Raw genomic sequence first — 19,531 nt, forward strand, 5'->3', positions numbered from 1 at the left:
AAGAGAAATGGAATGGGGGTGAGAATGGGAGAAGAGACAGAGAAGGGGAAAGGGGAGAGAGAAATAACAAAACAGAGGAACCAATATATACTTGTTCAGAGATGTTTTCTCTCTAAATTGCATCCCTTTGGTGTTTGAGGGTGGGGTGGAAGGAACAAATTGAGAGAGATTCAAGTAGACTGAATCATAAGGAAATTGTCATTTTTGAAACCCAGAAATAATCTATTATCAGCAATTTCAAGATTTATCCTATTATAGGATCAAATGAGATGATGCTATGAAAGCATTTATAAAATATTAAAGCACTTCACAAATGTAAACTATACTGTGTATAGTGAAACCCTATTCCACTACCACCCCCAGACAACCAAAATTAAATAAATAACAACTTTTTAAAATTTCAGTAATAAATGGATTAAAACCAACTAATCATGAATATAGGTGTTTTGGTTTGTTTAAAGCTGCCAGAATGTAACATATCAGAAATAGGGTGGCTTTAATGATGGGGATTTGTTAGTTTACAAATTTATAGTTCTAAGGCCATGAAAATGTCCAAATTAAGGCATCCAGAGGAACATACCCTCTCTGAAGAAAGGCTGCTGGCATATAGGGTTCCTCTGTGACATGGGAAGACACATGGCAGTGTCTGCTATTCCTACTCTCCTGGGTTCTGGTTTCAGTGGCTGTCTCAGATCCTCTGGGGGCCTTTCTCTCTCAGCTTTCTCTGGCTATTTCTCTCTATTATCTTGGGGTTTTCTGTCTTTTATACTCTCAGAAGGAACTCCAGAAAAGGATTGAGACCCAGCTCAAATTGAGTGGGTCACATCTCAATTAAAACAACCTAATCAAAAGGTCCCACCCACAATAGGTCTGCACCCACGAAAATGGATTAAAAGAACGTGGCCTTTTGTGAGGTACATAACTGTTTCAAACCAGCATAATCGGTAAGCTCAAAAATTGGTGATTAGAATTTTGCCCAGTGTCAACTGGCACTTGGAAATTGAAGGTGACACTAATAAAAGAAAGATTAAATGCCCCAGACTTCCATCACTTGGGGATTGCCTAGAACTTAACTAAAAAGGAACAGAAATTGTGAGGAAATCACCTCCTTGCTTTGACCAGATTACATCATTCATAAAGAACTTTTGGTGGCTCTTATTGCAAAATAACATCTTTTTTTTACTATTCTGCCACTGTGTGCTTGTGGTATAATTAAATGGTTTCACTTTCTGTACTCCCATAAATGGTTCATCATTCTTATTTGAACAGATTTTAGCAGCTGCTAAATTATAACCTGTATTATAGACCCCTCTTAATGGATTTCTTTTCCTTCTAAATTCTCTACCCTCCTCAATTGCTCATTGTAGGGATTCGGCATGCTGTTGATGGAGGAAGCAGAAAAAATTGCTAGAGAAGAACATGGATCTGGGAAAATAGCTGTTATTTCAGGTATTTGGGAGAGGGCAAAGTTCATGATTTACTGACATTTTTAAGTTGGAACCACAGTTGAAACTACTTCAGTCCTCTCTTGCCTCTATTTATCATTATTACACTCAGAATTGGGTAGAGCTGAATGGTGAAGGATTTGTGTGCAAACAGGAAGAAAATTCATGCAAACAGTTTGGTGAAGTAGAGCTTTCAGAAACATTCCATCTCTGAATGACAGGACAGTTTATCCTAAGATCACTAATCTGAATCCTTTCATTCTTACCATTTGTCCCACTAGTCAATATGGTCAACTCAACCTTCCTGATTTGTACCCAGTTACTCTATCTGAAAAAGATGGAATTTGATGATAAAGATCAAAGAAACAAGTAAACAAATATGGAGATTATCATTATTGTTGTCCAGAAAATTAAAGTAGAATTTCATTTGCGGGCACAAGATGTTTAAAGGCAGTTTTTTCCTTCTTAAATATTGTTCTCAATTACTTTTCTCCTGGTGACCAGCTTTCCCCTGTTTGGAAGTTTCCCATTCCTTATCTAGGACATCAGATAATTGGAAAAATAGGCATGAAAAGGAAATTCTGGTATGAGGGGAGTAAGAAATATTCTTTATACCTTTTCAGTCCTACTCTTTATCTTTAGTATATAAAGAATGTTACTCACAAAAAATGTTATTCCCAGTAGGAAGGTAACATTTTAAAAACCATGATCAAAGTTTAGTTTGTTTTTCCTCCAGGATTTATTTTTTTCTCCATACTGCATTCCTGAAAAAAAAACTAAACCATAATCTTTTTTGAAAGTGAAAGTTGAAATGAGGTTTTTAAAATCATTAAGTTGTTGCAGATCAGTAAATTAATACCCATGCCCAGGTTTTAATGACTATAATTATGAAAATGTAATGATCTAGCCTCATTTAATTATTTAGTCTGATTATAGTTTTTGGCATTTCTTAGTGTGGCTAGCTTAATATGTATACTTTTATTATCTTTAATCCCACTAAAGGAGATGTAATTAAATGAGGTTCAACTGATCAGTACTGACATCTGTAATAAAAAGTGTTTATCTCTCAACTGTTAGACCAGTGGTTGACCAGAAGTACTAGGAAATGGGCCAGAACTAAGTTGGAACTCTTGCTTTAGATACATCTATATAGGGTTGATATCACCTGGAATTTCAGCCACCCCTTTGGCTCAAAGCACTGACAGTGTTTTCAGTACAGAGTTTTGTCTCAAGCTTCAGTGTACTAGTGAATCACCTGGAGAACTTGTTTAAAATACAAGTTCTGATTCATTAAGTCTGGGGGTGGGGTCTGAGATCCTGCATTTCTTTTGAGCTCCAGGGTAATACCTATGTTGCTTGTCTTCAGACCACACTTTCAGTGGCAAGATTTAGTATTCTCTTCCAAACCATTAGGGTAATGATACAACTCTGACCCCGGCAGTGCCCTCACTCTCAAGATCTAATATGCAGTCCAGTGATCATTTGGTGTCTCTAGTAACATAATCAATTTTTCCTCCTGAAGAGCTTCAGTATTCTATTACTATTCTACATTTTATCATTTACCTTCATGACAGCTGTCTCTTTTTAGAAATTGCATGCAGAGTGAGCCCTGACTTGCCTGAGATCATACTCGCTTCCTCATATGAGCTTCAGTTTCTGCTTTTTATGAATAGGGTGTCTTTCTAAGTGTAAATCAGCATTTGCTCTCTTTCTAGCTTTTTATCATGATCTAAATAATAGCTCCGTTTTAGATCCTCTGCTTGTAAAGTTACTTTTTTAAAATAACTAGCAAGAGACTTCCTCAAAATAACCTGAGGGAACCCATCTCCTTGTTAGCTGATACAATAGGTAACTGAATTTCTACAAAAGGATTTCTTTTGACCAACAGGTTTCTGTTACAGCAGCCTTAGTATACCTTCTTGAAACTAAAATGAATTCTGATAAAGGGAGGAAGCATTACTTCTTTTCACTTATGTCTGTCAGCCCCACCATTGTTCTGTATAGCAGAAACCCCATAGGACCTAGACTTTGTTTGACTCCTTAGCTGTGATCATCCTTTAAATGAAAAATCCATAAACATTTGCTGTATGGATGATCTAATTTAATTCTCTAATTTAGCAATAGATAACTGCTCTATTTGAGTTTCCGAATCAGATACCTCAGAGGGTCCATTATTCAAAACTTTCAAGGAGGACAAATTTAAAATGCTTATTGCTGTAAAAAGTTTTTTGTGTTATTTTCATTGCATGTTTGTTTATTTTGACTTTGACCTTTCTGATTTGAATACTGTTGTGCACTTTTGTAGAATGTTTTTTTGTAAAAAATTTAAACAGAACCATAAGTTTAAACCATAAATCATAAGTTGATCCTTAGAATGAAAAAATCTCTTTATGATAGGACTGGTGTTCATGTGCCACATTTCATTCACAATACTTTGTTAGATAAGATATATGGAATATACTGACTCGGAGTCAGTGGCCAAGTTACCATTCCTGCTTTGCCACTAGCTCTCTGTGTGATCTTGGATAATTTCACTTAATCTCCAGAGGACTTTGTTTTCTTATTTAAAACAGTTGGGTTAGATTATGTTTTACAGCCCAATAGTGTAGGATTCTGCATCTTAGTATCTGAACCCCTTTTAAATAGAGCTCAACATGACCAATTATATTTTACTGATTATGAAGTAGATTCTTCTCTGATGTATCAAGAGGCCCTTCAGTTTCATCAGAATTGATCTCAGTCTCATTGTAAGTTGGGTACTTAACAATGATAATTATGATGATAAAGTTTCCTATAGTGACAGTGGAGTTATACAGTAACGGTAGGGTTTAACAAAATGAGTATGATTGCTGAATCATTATATTGATATTTCTTTTAGTCTCCAGTATCTTAGATCAGCCAGAAGTAAAAACCTAAAATTGTGGAATTGTCACCCATACCAAACTCTGAAATCTGTTCTATAACTAATTATGATGTGCTTTGAAATTGATTGCTTTTTTTATATATATGCAATTTTTCACAAAAAAGTCAACTGATAATAAATGCACAACTATATGATGATATTGTGAACCATTGCTGATTCTACTGTGAACCATGATGATGATGACCCACTTTCAATGATTATATGGTTTGTGAATATATAATATATATCAGTAAAAAATAATTTTAAAAAGTTTCCTATAGATAGCTAATCCTATCCACAATCTGTAGATTCATATAAACTTTGGTCACAATTAGTGGTACTTTGTGACCTAATTGTACTGTGTTCTCTTCTGACATTTTCCTCAGTTTGTAAATCCATCCTTGTTCTGGGTCTGTAGGCTTTTTTATGTCATACACAGTGATGGTCCAGATATTCTATCCTGGCTTAACTAGTAGCCTGAATAAGGACTACTAGAATCATTTATCTCTTTGGTTACTGTGAGTGTAGAATTCTTTTTTTAATTACATTCTGATTCATTGCAATATCCCTTCACCTCACCAGCAGATTTTCTTTGTTATTTGGGTAGTAATCTTCAATTCTGCCTCTAGACAATATTATTAACTACAGGGTAGATCTAATTTGAATCACTAGTCAGAAAGACTCCATGCATTTTATTTTTTCCTATAAAAAAAGCAAGTTATCTAAGCTTTTCCAATGTGTTTTCTTTGAGAAGGCATAATATACTCTGTATTTTATAGGTGCTTTATCATTTTTAAAAGACTACCTTGGGCGGGCCGTGGTGGCTCATTGGCAGAGTTCTAGCCTGCCATTCCAGAAACTGGGTTTGATTCCTGGTGCCTGCCCATGTAAAAGAAGAGAGAGAGAGAGACTATCTTGACAACCACTTGAGAAAATTGATTATTTCCTCATTTACCAGTGTCAAATTAACCACTTTCTTAAAAAGATAGGCTTTTTAGGTTTATTCCATGTATGTTTTTTTCAAAATACATATAGATGGCTTAGTAAGTAAACCGTGTGTTTGAAAGTTTTTAACCAACAACTCATAAGTGTGAAAAATAAAACAAAGCAAACATGAAATGTTTAGCTTGTCCAACATCAAATTCAGTGATATGTATGGAGTGTCTAATATGTACAAGGGACCAGGCCTCAGGGATATATAATGGAAATAAGAGAAAATGCCCTTGCCTTTAAGGAATGTTCATTATGAGCTGGGGGGTTAACTTAGCCTTCATCCCTCTGATTGTCCTTAACTGAAAAAAAGATAAGTTTTTTAGACTCCACATTATTTTCCACACAGGATTAATTACTTCAGAGTAAAATATCATTTTTATATATATAAAAATGGATAAATCAGTGCTATACGAACAACCAGTTTATAAAACAATGTATAGGTAGGAAATAACAGTTAATTGCTCCTAAATAAGCAACTAATTAGTCCCATTAAGTCCATGTACTTTAATATCATTCACCAGTTTACCTATGTATCGTCTGTGAACACATCTATTTCAGATTAATAAACCTTATTTACTTAAAAGTTATGGTACCTGTCTACTTGGATGATCAGTAGTCTTTGTTTTAAATATGTTAAGATGAAGCAGCTTTTCTCATCCCACTCTTAATGGTGTAAAATGCAAGGGATTACTTTAGAACCTAATCACAACAACACATTTGAAATACCATCACTAATGATCACCATGGAAACTGGGGATCTCTGATGTCAGAACTGCCAGCATCATTTTCAAAAGGGCAAATATAACTGTTGATAGCTGCCATTTAAAAATCCGTTTAATACCCCCAACAGAATGATTTTTTTTCCTTTTGGCAATTTTGGCTAGATATCAGATTCAGTCAGGTTACTGTTTCTATTTGCTGAACTAATTGCTATGCGGTAAGAAGAGCAGCTATTCCCCAAGCTCGTCCTACTACCTTCGTCATAAGCAGTATTCTGTTTGTGTTCTTTCAAGTAGAAAATTAATATGGCCATTGGCCAAGAATTGTACAAGGCTCGTAGATCTCACAGTGGGCTGAGAAATGAGGGAACTGTCTGAATGGTTGCTGACAGAGACCATTGTAGTCAGAGAATGATAGCCCTTTGCTTTAAACTTATTAATAAAGCCAAAGAAGAAGGGAAAGGGAGTTAAATGTCCCTAACGCTGCATCTACAATTCCCACTAGTCAAACATTCAATGTACCTATGCCTTCTGTGAACCAAACTGGGACTGAAATTAATGGTCGTGTATCCCAGAACCACTAATTAATAAAATGATAAAAGAGCAGAAAATGATGGTTGTTTCATTTTGTTAAATTACAAGTAGCTGAGATTTAATACAGAACCCCCAAATCTTCCTGTTTTCTAGGCTATTATACATATTCCTCAGTTTCAGGAGAAGGTTGTAGATGAAATGGAGGGTACATTTGTAACTAGATCTGTCTGATAAAATGGACTCATAATCTTTACCAAAATGCATAGAAAAGCTTTCCCTCGTTTTGAGCTCTCTGATTGCTAATGGATACAGAAAGCCTGCACTCGCACATATCTATACCTTAATAAAGTACTTCTCAGAAAGGAAGGGAAAAGACAATTTGTTCCTTCATCCCTTTACATAATTTAGCTTTTTAATAAATTATTCCCTAGTAATCTCCTAATTAAAAGCTTACTGTCTGAGTTTTATATATTCCTCTGTTTCTTCCATTTTGAAGTGCCAGCAGTGATCATATGTGTTTCTTTTCTGATACATTGTCCCAATAGGATCTTTTTTGTGTGATCATTATTAAATTTTTTTGAAGACTGTAGATACAGTATCAAATATTCCTTTACTATAAAAACTTTCTTAATTTCTGCATCATTCTTACTCAGACCAGCATTGATGCCATAGAATACTATTTTGCTCAATAACAAATTAGCTGCATGATTGCTAATCGGTATCTATATTGTAACTGTATCATGGTGTGCATTGTTGCATAGATCCTCTGAGGAATCTTTATTCCATGACTTGACATTTACTCACTTGTAGATGAGACAGTGTACTGATTTGTAGTACATTATTACCAAGTGCATTAGATCCATCCCTCAACAGGTATCATATGACTATGTCAATTAATGTATATTATTCAAATATTCCTGAATAGGCCACTAATGAGATTCCACTGCTGTGATCTTGTTGGCACCTATAACTTTTGGATAAGTTTCCTAGGCAACAGGTAATGATACTGGTGTGTAGCTTCTTGGTACCTTGAGGATTGGCTTGGCATTGTCGTTGCTATTATCAGGTTCATGCAGTCTAGCCTTCTTGTGTTTCAGGAATGTGTACGTTAAAGTCTCAAAGGATAGCCTTGCTAATGTTGATACAACATACATTTGTAGACTCCTTCTGATCATTCCCAGCCATACTGAGAATGATGGTTGTATGCTTCTTAAGAGGAAGAATAGAGGTATATGATTCCTAATAATATTCCTGGGAGGGCTAGGAGCTTTGAGATAATGACTGCCTTTAGTATAATATTGACTACTTTACAGCCTTTTTGTTTTGTTTTGTTTTGTTTGAGGGAGCAAGCCCTCTCCAAAAATCAGTCTAGGTTGCACTACTCTCTGCCAGCTGTCTGGCAAGATTGGATGTTTTGTAGATTGTTACAATGTCAATTCCTTATCATTGCAATTTTCATATGCTCAGTCTGTTCTTTTCTCTAAATACTTGACAGTGCTTTAATTTATTCCATTTGATAACACTTTTCATTTTAGAGCTATTAGAAGGGATCTGGCAGATCCTTTCCCTTTGGGTAAGCAGAGATTACTAAATAATACTAAAAAATATTGGTGGTGTTTTCCTTACTAATAACCAAGATACATTCTGGGTCTACTGGTTTTATAGAGCCTTTTAGCTTGGGGATTTCCAATTCTGACAAGACATATAAGGAATTTCTTATTCTTTAGTGGGATGCTAGTAACTACTAGCATCCTTTTCCAGGATAGTAGTTGGTAGATTTAGGATTTTCGACTGTGGCCATGGGGTAAAATTTCTTTATGCACCACCAGTGTCTTAAATTTATGAATGAATCATGGGTGTTCGGTATACTAATCCAGGAGCCCCAGATCCATTCTTTAGTTCATGTGTTAACCTCCACCAGCTAATCCTAACTAGCAGTTGTTTGGGTTCTTTATTATTAACACACTATCCCAAAACTTGGTGGCTTAAAACAACAGCCAATTTAAGCTCGGTGGTTTTGTGGGTCAGAAATTCTGTAGGGCTTAATGGAGATGGTTCATCTCTGCTCTATGAAGTCTGGGACCTCAGCCGGGTTGGCTTAGATGTCTGGAAGTTGGCAGGGTTGGCTTGACTGGGACTATATGTCTGGGGCCTCAGTTCTGGTTGGTAGCATAGTGCTAAGTTGACAGTGTCAGCAGGAGCACCTTGGTCCTTCTCAGCGTGACTTCTGCCTCTTCCATATGTGAGCTTCTCATTGCATAATGGTTGAGTTCCAGAAAGCAAAAGCTGCCAGGACTTTGAAATTCTGTTCCTAGAAGTCTAAGAATGAATTACCCCAAAACTCAATAGCTAAAAACAACAGACACTTACTGTCTCTCTGTTTCTGTAGGTCAGGATCTGGGAGTGACTTAGCTGGGTGCATCTGGCTCACAAGGCTAGTCATCTCAAGATTCAAGATTCCACTTCCAAGTTTTACTCAGGCAGGTTTGAACAGACTTCAGTTCCTCATAAGCTGTTGGACTGAGGGCCACAGTTCCTCACCATGCCCTGTAGGTCTCTTCACAGGGCTGCTCACCACGTGGCAGCTTGCTTTCTCCAGTGGGAGTGATCAGAGAGAGAGAGAGAGCTCCTCCAAGATGGAAGCCAGTCTTTGTTTGATCTAATTTCAGACATGGCAGCCCTTCGCTTTTGCCATATTCTGTTTGTTAGAAGACCATAAGTCCGGCCCACAAGATGTGAATACCAGGAGGTGATGATCTTTGGGACATCATCTTAGAGGTTCCCAACCACAGTGTGACTTCTGCCATATTCTTTTAGTCACTGAACTAGCCTAAATTTAAAGGAGAGAGAATATAAATTCCGCTTCTCAAAGGGGGAGAATATTTGATGGTAGCCATGTTTGGCTAATATCCACTATAATGGTAAAATGTTTTCATTATCTTTGGTTAATAGCCATACAGTCCCTTTTTACAGGAAGCTTGATTTATACTTCTCCCAGGACTGACTTTCTTTGTGCATGCTCATATTCAAGGGTTCTCCCAACCCCTCTATCATATCTTCATATAGCCAACATGGCAGCACAATTACACCTAATACTTCCTAAGCAGAGTTTCTTTTCCATGAGGAGATTCCACTATTCCTCTTGCAAACCTGAACTTTTTTCTGATGCTTTAGGTATGTGGTATAGGCCATGAATTTCTTCCTTTTACGTTGTGGAATAAATAGACCACATCTGGTCTAAGGTTCATAGTTTCCCTTTGGAGTTCTCCTGCCCTCATTCTGTGTTCCTTACCTGCATAAATACCTGAAGATATTTAATGAAACTTAAAGTTCACTAAATTTATATATTTTTCTCCAAACAACAGAAATTTAATGACTTACATTTATGGAGGCTAGAAGTCCAAAGTATCAGTAGTACCATGCTCCCTCTGAAACCTGTAAGGAAACAAATCCTTCCTTGCCTCATCCAGGAGGTGATCAGTAATTCTTGGCATTCCCTGGCTTGCGTCCGTAGTACTTGAGTCTCTGCCTCGGTTATCACATGACATTTTCCCTTGTGTTTTTCTCTTCTCTTCTTTTTATAAGGACACCGATAATAATGGGATTAAGCATTTACCAACTCTAGTATGACCCTTTTTTAAATGAGAGAAGTTGTGGGTTTATAGAACAATCATGCATGAAATACTGGATTTCTGCATACAGCCATATTAAGATCCTACAGAGGTGTACAGTCTATTTTTAAAGAGGCTATAGAAGGGATCCCTAAATTCTGTAGAAGCACACTAATGTTTGTGGACATGAGCAAAGTAGTGAGAATGATGAATGACTTAGCAAACAGTTTGCACCGGTGGGAACTGAGCCACTCCACTTTTGAATGAGAAGATAGTGGCCCCTTCTATGTCAGATAATGGGTCACAGACTCCCTGTGAGGGCAAAGCCTTCTGAAAACCATAGGATAATCCAACAGCATCACCCTCCTGTAAGTTACCAAAATATTTGCTTTTAGATTCTCTATACCTGCTTTATAGCCTACCTGCTTTTACTCTTTATTTCTTTGTTTTAGTTTTTGTTTTGTTTTGTTTTGCCTGGGCAGGCACCAGGAATCGATCCTGGGTCTCCAGCATGACGGGTGAGAACTCTGGCTGCTGAGCCACCATGGCCTGCCCTCATTTGTTTTTTGTAATTATCTTGGTGTAGCCCTTTTACAGTGGATAGAGTTGCCTGTAGGCTGCTGAGTAGGAGATTGCATCTTATACTCTCCTGAGATATTCTCTGGATCTTCAAAGATGATGGAGAATAATGTATTCATGTATTCATTAATGACTTGCAACAGTCAACTACATTAAAGAGCTAAGATTGCAAACAGCCTTTATTTATTAGCCTTAGAAGGTTTTCTTTTTAACAGAACAGAAAAAAAGTCTATGCATCTCAAAGATTTAGAGTCATTGGGCGTATTGGTTCATTTTCTAATGTACAGAATAGAAATCTTTTCCCAACATCAGTGTGCATCGTTGAAGAGTGAAATATTGCCATCGTCTTAGGAGATCAATGAGATATAATAAACTCATTTTGATATCAAATGAATGAAACTAATGAATATATTTGCCTTATATTAATGTTGCTAGGCCTATATCAAATACTTAATAAATAGTTGATTAATTGAATCCAAAGTAATTAAAAGTTTCTTTAATTTGTTTTTATTTCACTAATTTTTTTAAATTAAATGACCATGAATCATCATCTCAATCTTTTGCTAGTCTAATCTGAAAAAACAGACATTGAAGTTCCAAAAGGTAAATTTAACTTTTCTCTCTCTTTTCAAGTTTGGCTGAGGGAGTATGAAGTCGCAGTTTTAATTCAGTCCAAAAACATTACTAGTAATAAAGGTCAGCCTTGAGTTCTACCAAGAGAGTGTCAAAAGAATGGGAGTGCATCTCCCAATATCTAATTTAGTTCCCTCTTCAGTTATTGAAGTGTCTGAATTATTAGGCCAAAGTTTTTCTTTTTTTGGCAATTCCAGGAGATAAAACTCTTCCATTTCCAGGCTCATAGTACATACTCAATAAATACTTGATCAACTAAATGTCATTATTTGTTCTTTTAAGTCACATTGATAATTTCATGTTCTTTCTTTATCCAAATGGAATCACTAGACCTAAGTTCTCTTGTTTGGTTTTCCATATGCATGAAGAACTAATTTATTTCCCCATTTTACCAAGTATTCACCTAATCGAAATGACTTAATTTTGTCTTCTGTTCTTTTTCATTTTTAAAAGTTGATTGTAAAATACAGAAAGCATACAAGAAAGTGCATAAAATGTTTAACAAATGCCTGTCAAACTCCCACTTACGTCAAGAATTTAACTAGCAACCAAGAAGTGCCCCTGTTGACCTTTCCCAGTCTCCTCCCCATTCCCTGCCTCATCACTCCCTGCCCCCAGTATCCTAATATTTTAGGTATTTTCTTCCTTGTTTTTCTTTATAGTTCACTATTTAATTATGTACCTCTTATCTATATGATTTAATTTTGTTTTTGAAATTTAGTTAAATGGAATCATTTTAGTATATTTTTGTTCAACATCGTGTTTTTAAGATTGAGTTACATTGTGTATAGCTATTGTTCATGTGTTTTTATTGATATACAATAATCCATAATTCCACCCAATTAATAGCTGGGTGTTTGGGTAGTTTCAAGTTTTGGCTTATGAATATTCTTGTATGTTTATCTTTGGGCCCATAAAAAGAAAACCGCAAGACATTTTTCTTAATTATTTTTATATATAGTCAATGTTCTTTTAGATTTACTGGTATGTTTACCACTTTCTTTGCTCGTCAATCCTTACTGCATCTCTAAGGTAATTCATTCATTTTCATTGATATATCAAATTCTGTCATGCTAATAATATACCACAATTTATCTTTTTTACTACTGCTGAATATTTAGCAGCAACCAAGCATCCTTTTCTTCTTCCCTGAAAAATTTATTAAGAGTCTGCCAATATCAAATTATTCCAGTTTTGATTAAATGAGAATGTCTTTATTTTGCTTAATTCTTGAAGAAAGTTTTCTAAAAGTATAGAATTCTGAATTAGTAGTTATTTTCTTTCAACATCAGAGAACTCTATCTCTACTGTTTTTAGGCTTTTAATGCTTCAGGTAAGAAGTTAGCTATCCGTCTTTAAGCCTATACCTCAGGCTGATTTTTATGATTTAAAGAAACAAGAAAAATCTATTTCATATTGTTTTTTTCTAGTTTTACTATGATGTTTCTAGGTGTGATATGATGTTTCTGGGTGTGGATTTCCTTGCTTGTGCTTCATTGGTCTTCTTTAATCAGTGAATTAATGTGTTTTTTTTTAATCAATTCTAAGTCATTTTCAGCCACTAACTCACCAAGTATTGACACAAGCTCATTCTTTCTCCCCTTTCTTCCTGGGGCTCTAGTTAAGCATATATTAGACCTACATGTTGTATCTCTTCCTTTAGTCTAACACAGAAGTTGAAGCTTTAAAATATAGACATGTCAATCCTTTACCCTGTATCCTGATATACCTTAGTCCTATCCAGATCAGCTTCATTCATATCTCTATTCAAAGTCCGATCACTTTTTCAACTTTTTAAACAGTTCCTGTATGGGGTACTACTGACTTTCATAGCTTCAGAGTTATAACTCTGAGTATCAGGTGTCACATAAATACCCAGAGTTTCTGAGAACAACCTCCATACTTCATTTTGATAGCTTGATAGATAGTACTATCAGTTATTTTATTTTTCAAATGTGTAATTTCTGATCCATTTTTCTATTCAGTTGCTTTTATTCCTTCTTAAATTCAGCCCTTCATGCACAAAGTCAGCAGAGTAGCTATTTTACTATCTATGTTAAGTGATTCCCAATCTGGAATCCCTGTGGTATGTTATTTCTGGCCATATTGTCTTGTCTCACCATGTATTCATCATCTTTTATCATTCACCGAACATATTAAATAAGTAATTGCTTTCAAGAATACTTCTAGACCTAGACGATAGCTTCTTCCAGGGAGGATCTGTGCTTCCTTTTGCTAGGCATCTAAAAGTGCTGATTGTCTCGGACCAAGGCTTTACCTTAGGTCATCTAGATGACCTACTGGATCAGTCCCTACCCCCACTTCAAAATGGAGCCCTTTAGAGTAGCCCTTCAGAGTAGAGATTATTGTGCTGGGATCTGTGCCTTTGCCGTGCTCTGAATTTAGACCCCTGCTCCTTCAATTCTGAGTCCTTGAAACAACTCTGCCTGTCAGTTGTCTTACAAGCTCCCAGATCATAGACAGCATCCCTTTGTTGGGGGGGGGGGGGGGGGGGTAGTTGGGGGGGTGGGGTGTGTGTGAAGGTTAGGGAATTTGGCAGTTGTGGATTCAGCTGCCCTTTCTGAATTGACAAACACTCTTGAGGTAGAAAGACTCTACCTTGCCTCTTGGAGCTCAGGTTTTATCCTTATTCTTGGCCCAATAATTAAAACTATCTGAAAGGTCTTAATTTTTTCAGGGGCAGCATTTTAAATTTTGTGCAGATTTTTTAGTTGCCTTTGGCCAGAGAATCATCCTAACCATTTAGTCTACCAATGAAAATGAGCATCTCTTCATGTGCTTTTTAGCCATTTGTATTTGCTCTTTGGAAAAATGTCTATTCATATCTTTTGCCCATTTTATAACTGGGCTGTTTTTTTATTATTGAGTTTTATAATTTCTTTATGTACACAGGATATCAAACCTGTATCTGATACGTGGTTTCCAAATATTTTCTCTGATTGAGTTTGCTGCCTTATTACCTTTTTGACAAAGTCCTTTGAGGCACAGAAGCTTTTGATTTTGAGGAGGTCCCATTTATCAATTTTTTCTCATTGCTTGTTTTAGATGTAAAGTTTAAGAAGTTATCTCCTATTACAAAGTCTTAAAGATGTTTCCTTATATTTTCTTCTAGGAGTTTTATGTTCTGTTCTTACATTTAAATCTTTAATCCACTTTGAATTCAATTTTGTATAGGGTGTAAGATAGGGGTTCTCTTTCATTCTTTTGGCTATTGATATCCAGTTCTCCCATGCGCATTTATTGAAAAGACTATTCTGTCCCAGTTCAGTGGATTCAGGGGCCTTATCAAAGAGCAGTTGACCCTAGATTTGGTGGTCTATCTCCATAGTCTTGATTCAATTCCATCAGTCAATATGTCTGTCTTTGTGCCAGCACCATACTATTTTGACCACTGACTTTATAGTAAGCTTTAAAATCAGGACATGTTAGGTCCTCCCACTTTGCTCTTCTTTTTGAGAATATCTTCAGCTATTTGAGATCTCTTTCCCTTCCAAATAAATTTAATAACTAGCTTCTCCATGTCTTCAAAGTAGGGTTGTTAGGATTTACATTGGTATTGCATTGACTCTTAGATCAATTTGGGTAAAATTCACATCTTAACAACATTCAACCTTCCTATCCATGAACATGGAATGTCTTTTCAGCTACTTAGGTCATCTTTGATTTCTTTTAACAGTGTTTTGTACTTTTCTGTATACTAAAAATCCCTAATTTAGCTTTTCCTAGGTATTTGATTCTTTTGGTTGCTATTTTGAATGGAATTTTTTTCCTTAATTGTCTCCTCAGGTCATTACCTGTATAGAAATATTACTGATTTTTGTACATTAATCTTGTAACCCACGACTTTGCTGAATTTGTTTCTGAGCTCAAGTAGCTTTGTTGTAGATTTCTCAGGCTTTTCCAAGTACAGGATCATATCATCTGTAAATAATAAAAGTTTCATTTCTTCCTTTCCTATTTGGGTGCCTTTTATTTCGTTCTCCTGCCTGATCTGTCTAGCTAGGACTTCTGATAAATCTTAAATAATAGTGGTGACAGTGAGCATCCTTGTCTTGTTCCCAATCTTAGGGGGGATGCTTTCAATTTCTTACTGTTACAGATGATGGCTATGGCTTTTCATATATGCCCTTTATGATATTAAGGGTATGAAGTTTCCTTCAATTCCTACCGTTGAAGTGTCTTTATCAGAAAAGAATGCTGAATTTTGTCTAAAGCTTTTTGGATATCAATCAGTAGGATCTTGGAATTTTTCCCTTTCAGTTTGTTAATGTGCTATATATTATGTTGATTGATTTTCTTATGCTGAGCCACCCTTACATTCCTGGTATAAACCCCACTTGGTTGTGGTGTATTTCTTTTAATGTATGGATGGATTTGATTTGCTAGTGTTTTGCTGAGAATTTTGCATCTATGTTCGTTAGGGAGAATGGTCTGTAGTTTTCCTTTCTTCTAGTACCTTTATTCAGTTTTAGTATTAAAATTATTTTAGCTTCATAAAACGAGTTAGGTAGTGTTCCTTTTTCCTGAGTTTTTTGAAAGAGTTTAAGCGGGATTGGTATTAGTTCTTTTTGGAATATTCAATAAAATTCCCCTGTGAAGCCAGCTGGTCCTGGGCTTTTCTTTGTAGGAGGATTTTGATGACTCATTGAATATCTTTACTTGAAATTGGTTTGTTGATCTTCTGTTTCTTCTGGAGTCAATGGAAGTAGTTCATATGTTTCTAGGTATTTGTCCATTTCATCTAAGTTGTCTGCTTTGTTGGAGTAGCCGCTTATGATATTTTTAATTTCTTCAGGATCCATGTTTACATTAGCCCTCCCATTTCTGATTTTGTTTATTTGTATCCTCCTCTTTTTTTCTTTGTCAGCCTAGCTAGGGGTCCATTAATTTTATTAATTTTCTCAAAGAACCAACTTTTGGTTTTGTTGATTCTATTTTGTTGTTGTTGTTGTTCTCTAGTTTGTTTATTTCTGCTTTAATCTTTATTTCTCTTCACCTGTTTGCTTTGCAATTAATTTATTGTTCTTTCTCTAATTTCTCCAGGTGAGCAGTTAAGTCCTCAATTTTTGCTCCTTCTTGTGTCTTAATATAGGCATTCAGGGCAATAAATTTCCCTCTCAGCAATGCCTCTGCCACATCCCATAAGTTCTGATATATTGCACTCATCACCACATATTGAGTGATTTCTCTAACAATTTCTTCTTTGACCCACTGATTATTTAAGAGTGTGTTGCTTAATCTCCATATATTTGTGAATGTTTGGGTGGTTGTTAATTTCCAGCTTCATTCCATTGTGGTTAGAGAAAGTGCTTTGGATACTTTCAATCTTAATAAATTTATAAAGACCTGTTTTTTGTTCTAGCATATGATCTATCCTGGAGAATGTTCCATGAGCACTGGAGAAGAATGTATATCCTGGTGTTTTGGGATCTGATTCATTTGTTAGGTCTAATTCATTTATCACATTGTTCAAATTCTCTATTTCCTTGTTGATCCTCTCTGTCTGGTTGTTCTATCTTTTCAGGAGAGTAGTGTATTGAAGTCTTCTGCTATTATTGTTGAAACATCTGTCTTCCCTTCAGTTTTGCCAATGTTTGTTTCATGTACTTTGGAGCTTCTTGATTGGGAACATAAACATTTATGATTGTAATTCTTCTTGTTGGATTGTCCCTTTTATTAATATGTTGTGTCCTTCTTTGTCTCTTATGACTTCTTTGCATTTAAACCCTATTTTATCTGATATTAGTATAACTATTACTGCTTTCTTTTGGTTATAGCTTGCATAGACTATCTTTTTCCACCCTTTCACTTTCAGTCTGTCTGTATCCATGTGTCTAAGATGCATCCCTTGTAAGCATATAGTTAGATCATATTTTTTAATCTAGTCTGCTGATCTGTATCTTTAAATTGGTGAGTTTAGTATATTAACATTCAGAGTTATTACTGTGAAAGCAGATATTAAATCTCCCATCTTATCCCTTAGTTTTTATTTATCAAATTTATATATTCTTTTCCCCTCTCTCTTTTTACCCTTTAAATTACCCTTCCTGGAACTCTTCAATTCTTTGCCTCCCTCCAGACCTCCCTCTCCTGTCATTTTTTATTTTTTTATTTTCCAGCCACTAGAACTCCCTTTAGTATTTCTTGTATTGGTCACAATTCTTATAGACCAGTTCTTTCCGCCTTTGTCTTTGAAGATTTTAATCTCTTCCTCAATTTTAAAAGACAACTTGTGTGGACAAAGAATTGTTGGCTGGAAGCCTTGCTCGTTCAGGAACTTACTATATTGTACCACTGCCTTCTCGCCTTCATGGTGCCTATTGAGTAGTGCAAACTCAGTTTATATGGTTTCTCTTGTATGTAAGAGATTGATTTTCTCAAGCTGCTCTCAGGATTTCTAGCTTCTCTTAAACATTTGACAGTCTGTTTAGTATATGTCTTGGAATATGCCTGTTTCGATTTATTGTATTTGGGGTCCATTGAGCTTCTTTCATTTGCATATTTATGTCTTTTATATGGATTGGAAAGTTTTCTCTGATCATCTATTCAACTAACCTTCCAGGCCTTTTCCCTTCTGCTTTCCTTCTGGGACACCAATGATTCTTATATTTGCACTCCTTTTGGTCCAGTGGATGGATCCACTGGATCCAGTGGATGCATCCTGAGATCCAGTTCCATTTTTTCTATCTTTCTTGCTATTTGTTCTTTTGTGCAATTGAGTTCAGTTGTTCTGTCTTCTAGCTCACTTATTCTTCCTTTTACTTCTTTCAATCTGCTCATGTGTCTCTAGTATATTTCTGATTTCATCTACAGTATTTTTCATCTCTGTGAGATCTGCTATTTTTCTATTTAATCTTTCAAATTCTTCTTTATGCTTTTCTGGTGTCTACTTGGTATCCTTTATCTTTGAGTAATTGTTCCATATTCTGTGCTCCTCCAGTCTTCTGGTTTGGTCATTTAGTTGGGCCATTTCTGCCTGGATCTTCACATGTTTTGTGATTTTCTGTTGTGTTTGGGGCATTTGATTATCTTAGTAAGGTTATGTTGCAGTTGGTTTCCTTCTCTTATCTAGGGTTTTGTATTTACTAGGGTTTACATTGTGGGTTCTCTTTTGCACTTGTTTTGTCAGTAATTCCCTGCCTAACCAAGGCCCAGATGTTATGTAGGGGGTGCAGGTCTACTTAGGGATCTATTATAAATAGGCAGAAAAGATGTGCAGGTGGTTCAATGGCAGAATTGGGAGACCTGGGTTCAACTCCTGGCCCATGCACCAAAAATGTAATAATAATAATTGAGGGTCTGTTAAAACTAGACAGGGCAGTGTGCACAAGTGGTTCAGCAACAGAAAGCTTGCCTGTTATGTGGGAGACCTGGGTTTGACTCCCGGCCCATGCACCAGAAAAAAGAGAAAAAAAATCGTGGCATGTTGCTCAGCCAGCCTCTCCTTCCTTGCATGCCTAAGACTCCCGGGCCTCTCTGGGTAAAGGGGAGCAGGACCAGGAGCCCATGAGACTCCCTTGTGGTCCAGCCATCGGATCAGCTCCTTGTTCTCCCCTCCTCCCCGGGGGAGGATCCACCAGTCTCCGCCAAAACCAGGCACCCATGGGAGCCCCCGTCAGGTGAGGAGCAATCACCATGCAGCAACCCATTGATCCCTGTGCTTAGGGGAAGCAAGTCTGCTGCCCTCTGGGTTCCCCGAAGAAATTCCTGGCAGCAGAAGTGTGAGAGAAGAGCTCCCAAGCATGTTGTGTGAACAGGCTGGTGTGCAGGAATGTACCACCCACCCCCAGTGGACTTGCAACTGAGGACATTTACCCTGCTCTCTCTTTCCATGTCTCTCCACTTCAACTGTAGTCCTCGTTGTTTATTTCTTTTTTACCTTTGTTGTTTCATGGAGCTTGGGTGAAGTCAGCTCGCCCTATTCCACCATCTTCCTGCAGTTATCCTTTACAGGTTTGGGTTTGTTTTTATTTTTTTTGATTTTTATTAGAGAACATTGAGTAACCCAAAATTAACCTTCTCCTATAGCCTGGTGGCTCAGGCAGTTGGCATATACTTTTTGTGTGATTCCCTTTCTTTACTCACTGCTTTGAG

General features: G+C 36.4%; 1 protein-coding gene across 1 annotated transcript in view; it reads left to right on the forward strand.

Moving 5' to 3' along the window:
• ELP3 (elongator acetyltransferase complex subunit 3) overlaps positions 1 to 19,531 on the forward strand; it is a 145,085-nt gene that overhangs the window by 99,257 nt on the left and 26,297 nt on the right. Inside the window, exon 14 of the mRNA XM_077152883.1 lies at positions 1,368 to 1,449. Coding sequence (XP_077008998.1) covers positions 1,368 to 1,449 — 82 coding nt within the window. The remainder of the gene's footprint in view (positions 1 to 1,367; positions 1,450 to 19,531) is intronic.

The sequence above is a fragment of the Tamandua tetradactyla genome, chromosome 3 (assembly GCF_023851605.1).
Source record: "Tamandua tetradactyla isolate mTamTet1 chromosome 3, mTamTet1.pri, whole genome shotgun sequence".
NCBI lineage: Eukaryota > Metazoa > Chordata > Mammalia > Pilosa > Myrmecophagidae > Tamandua > Tamandua tetradactyla.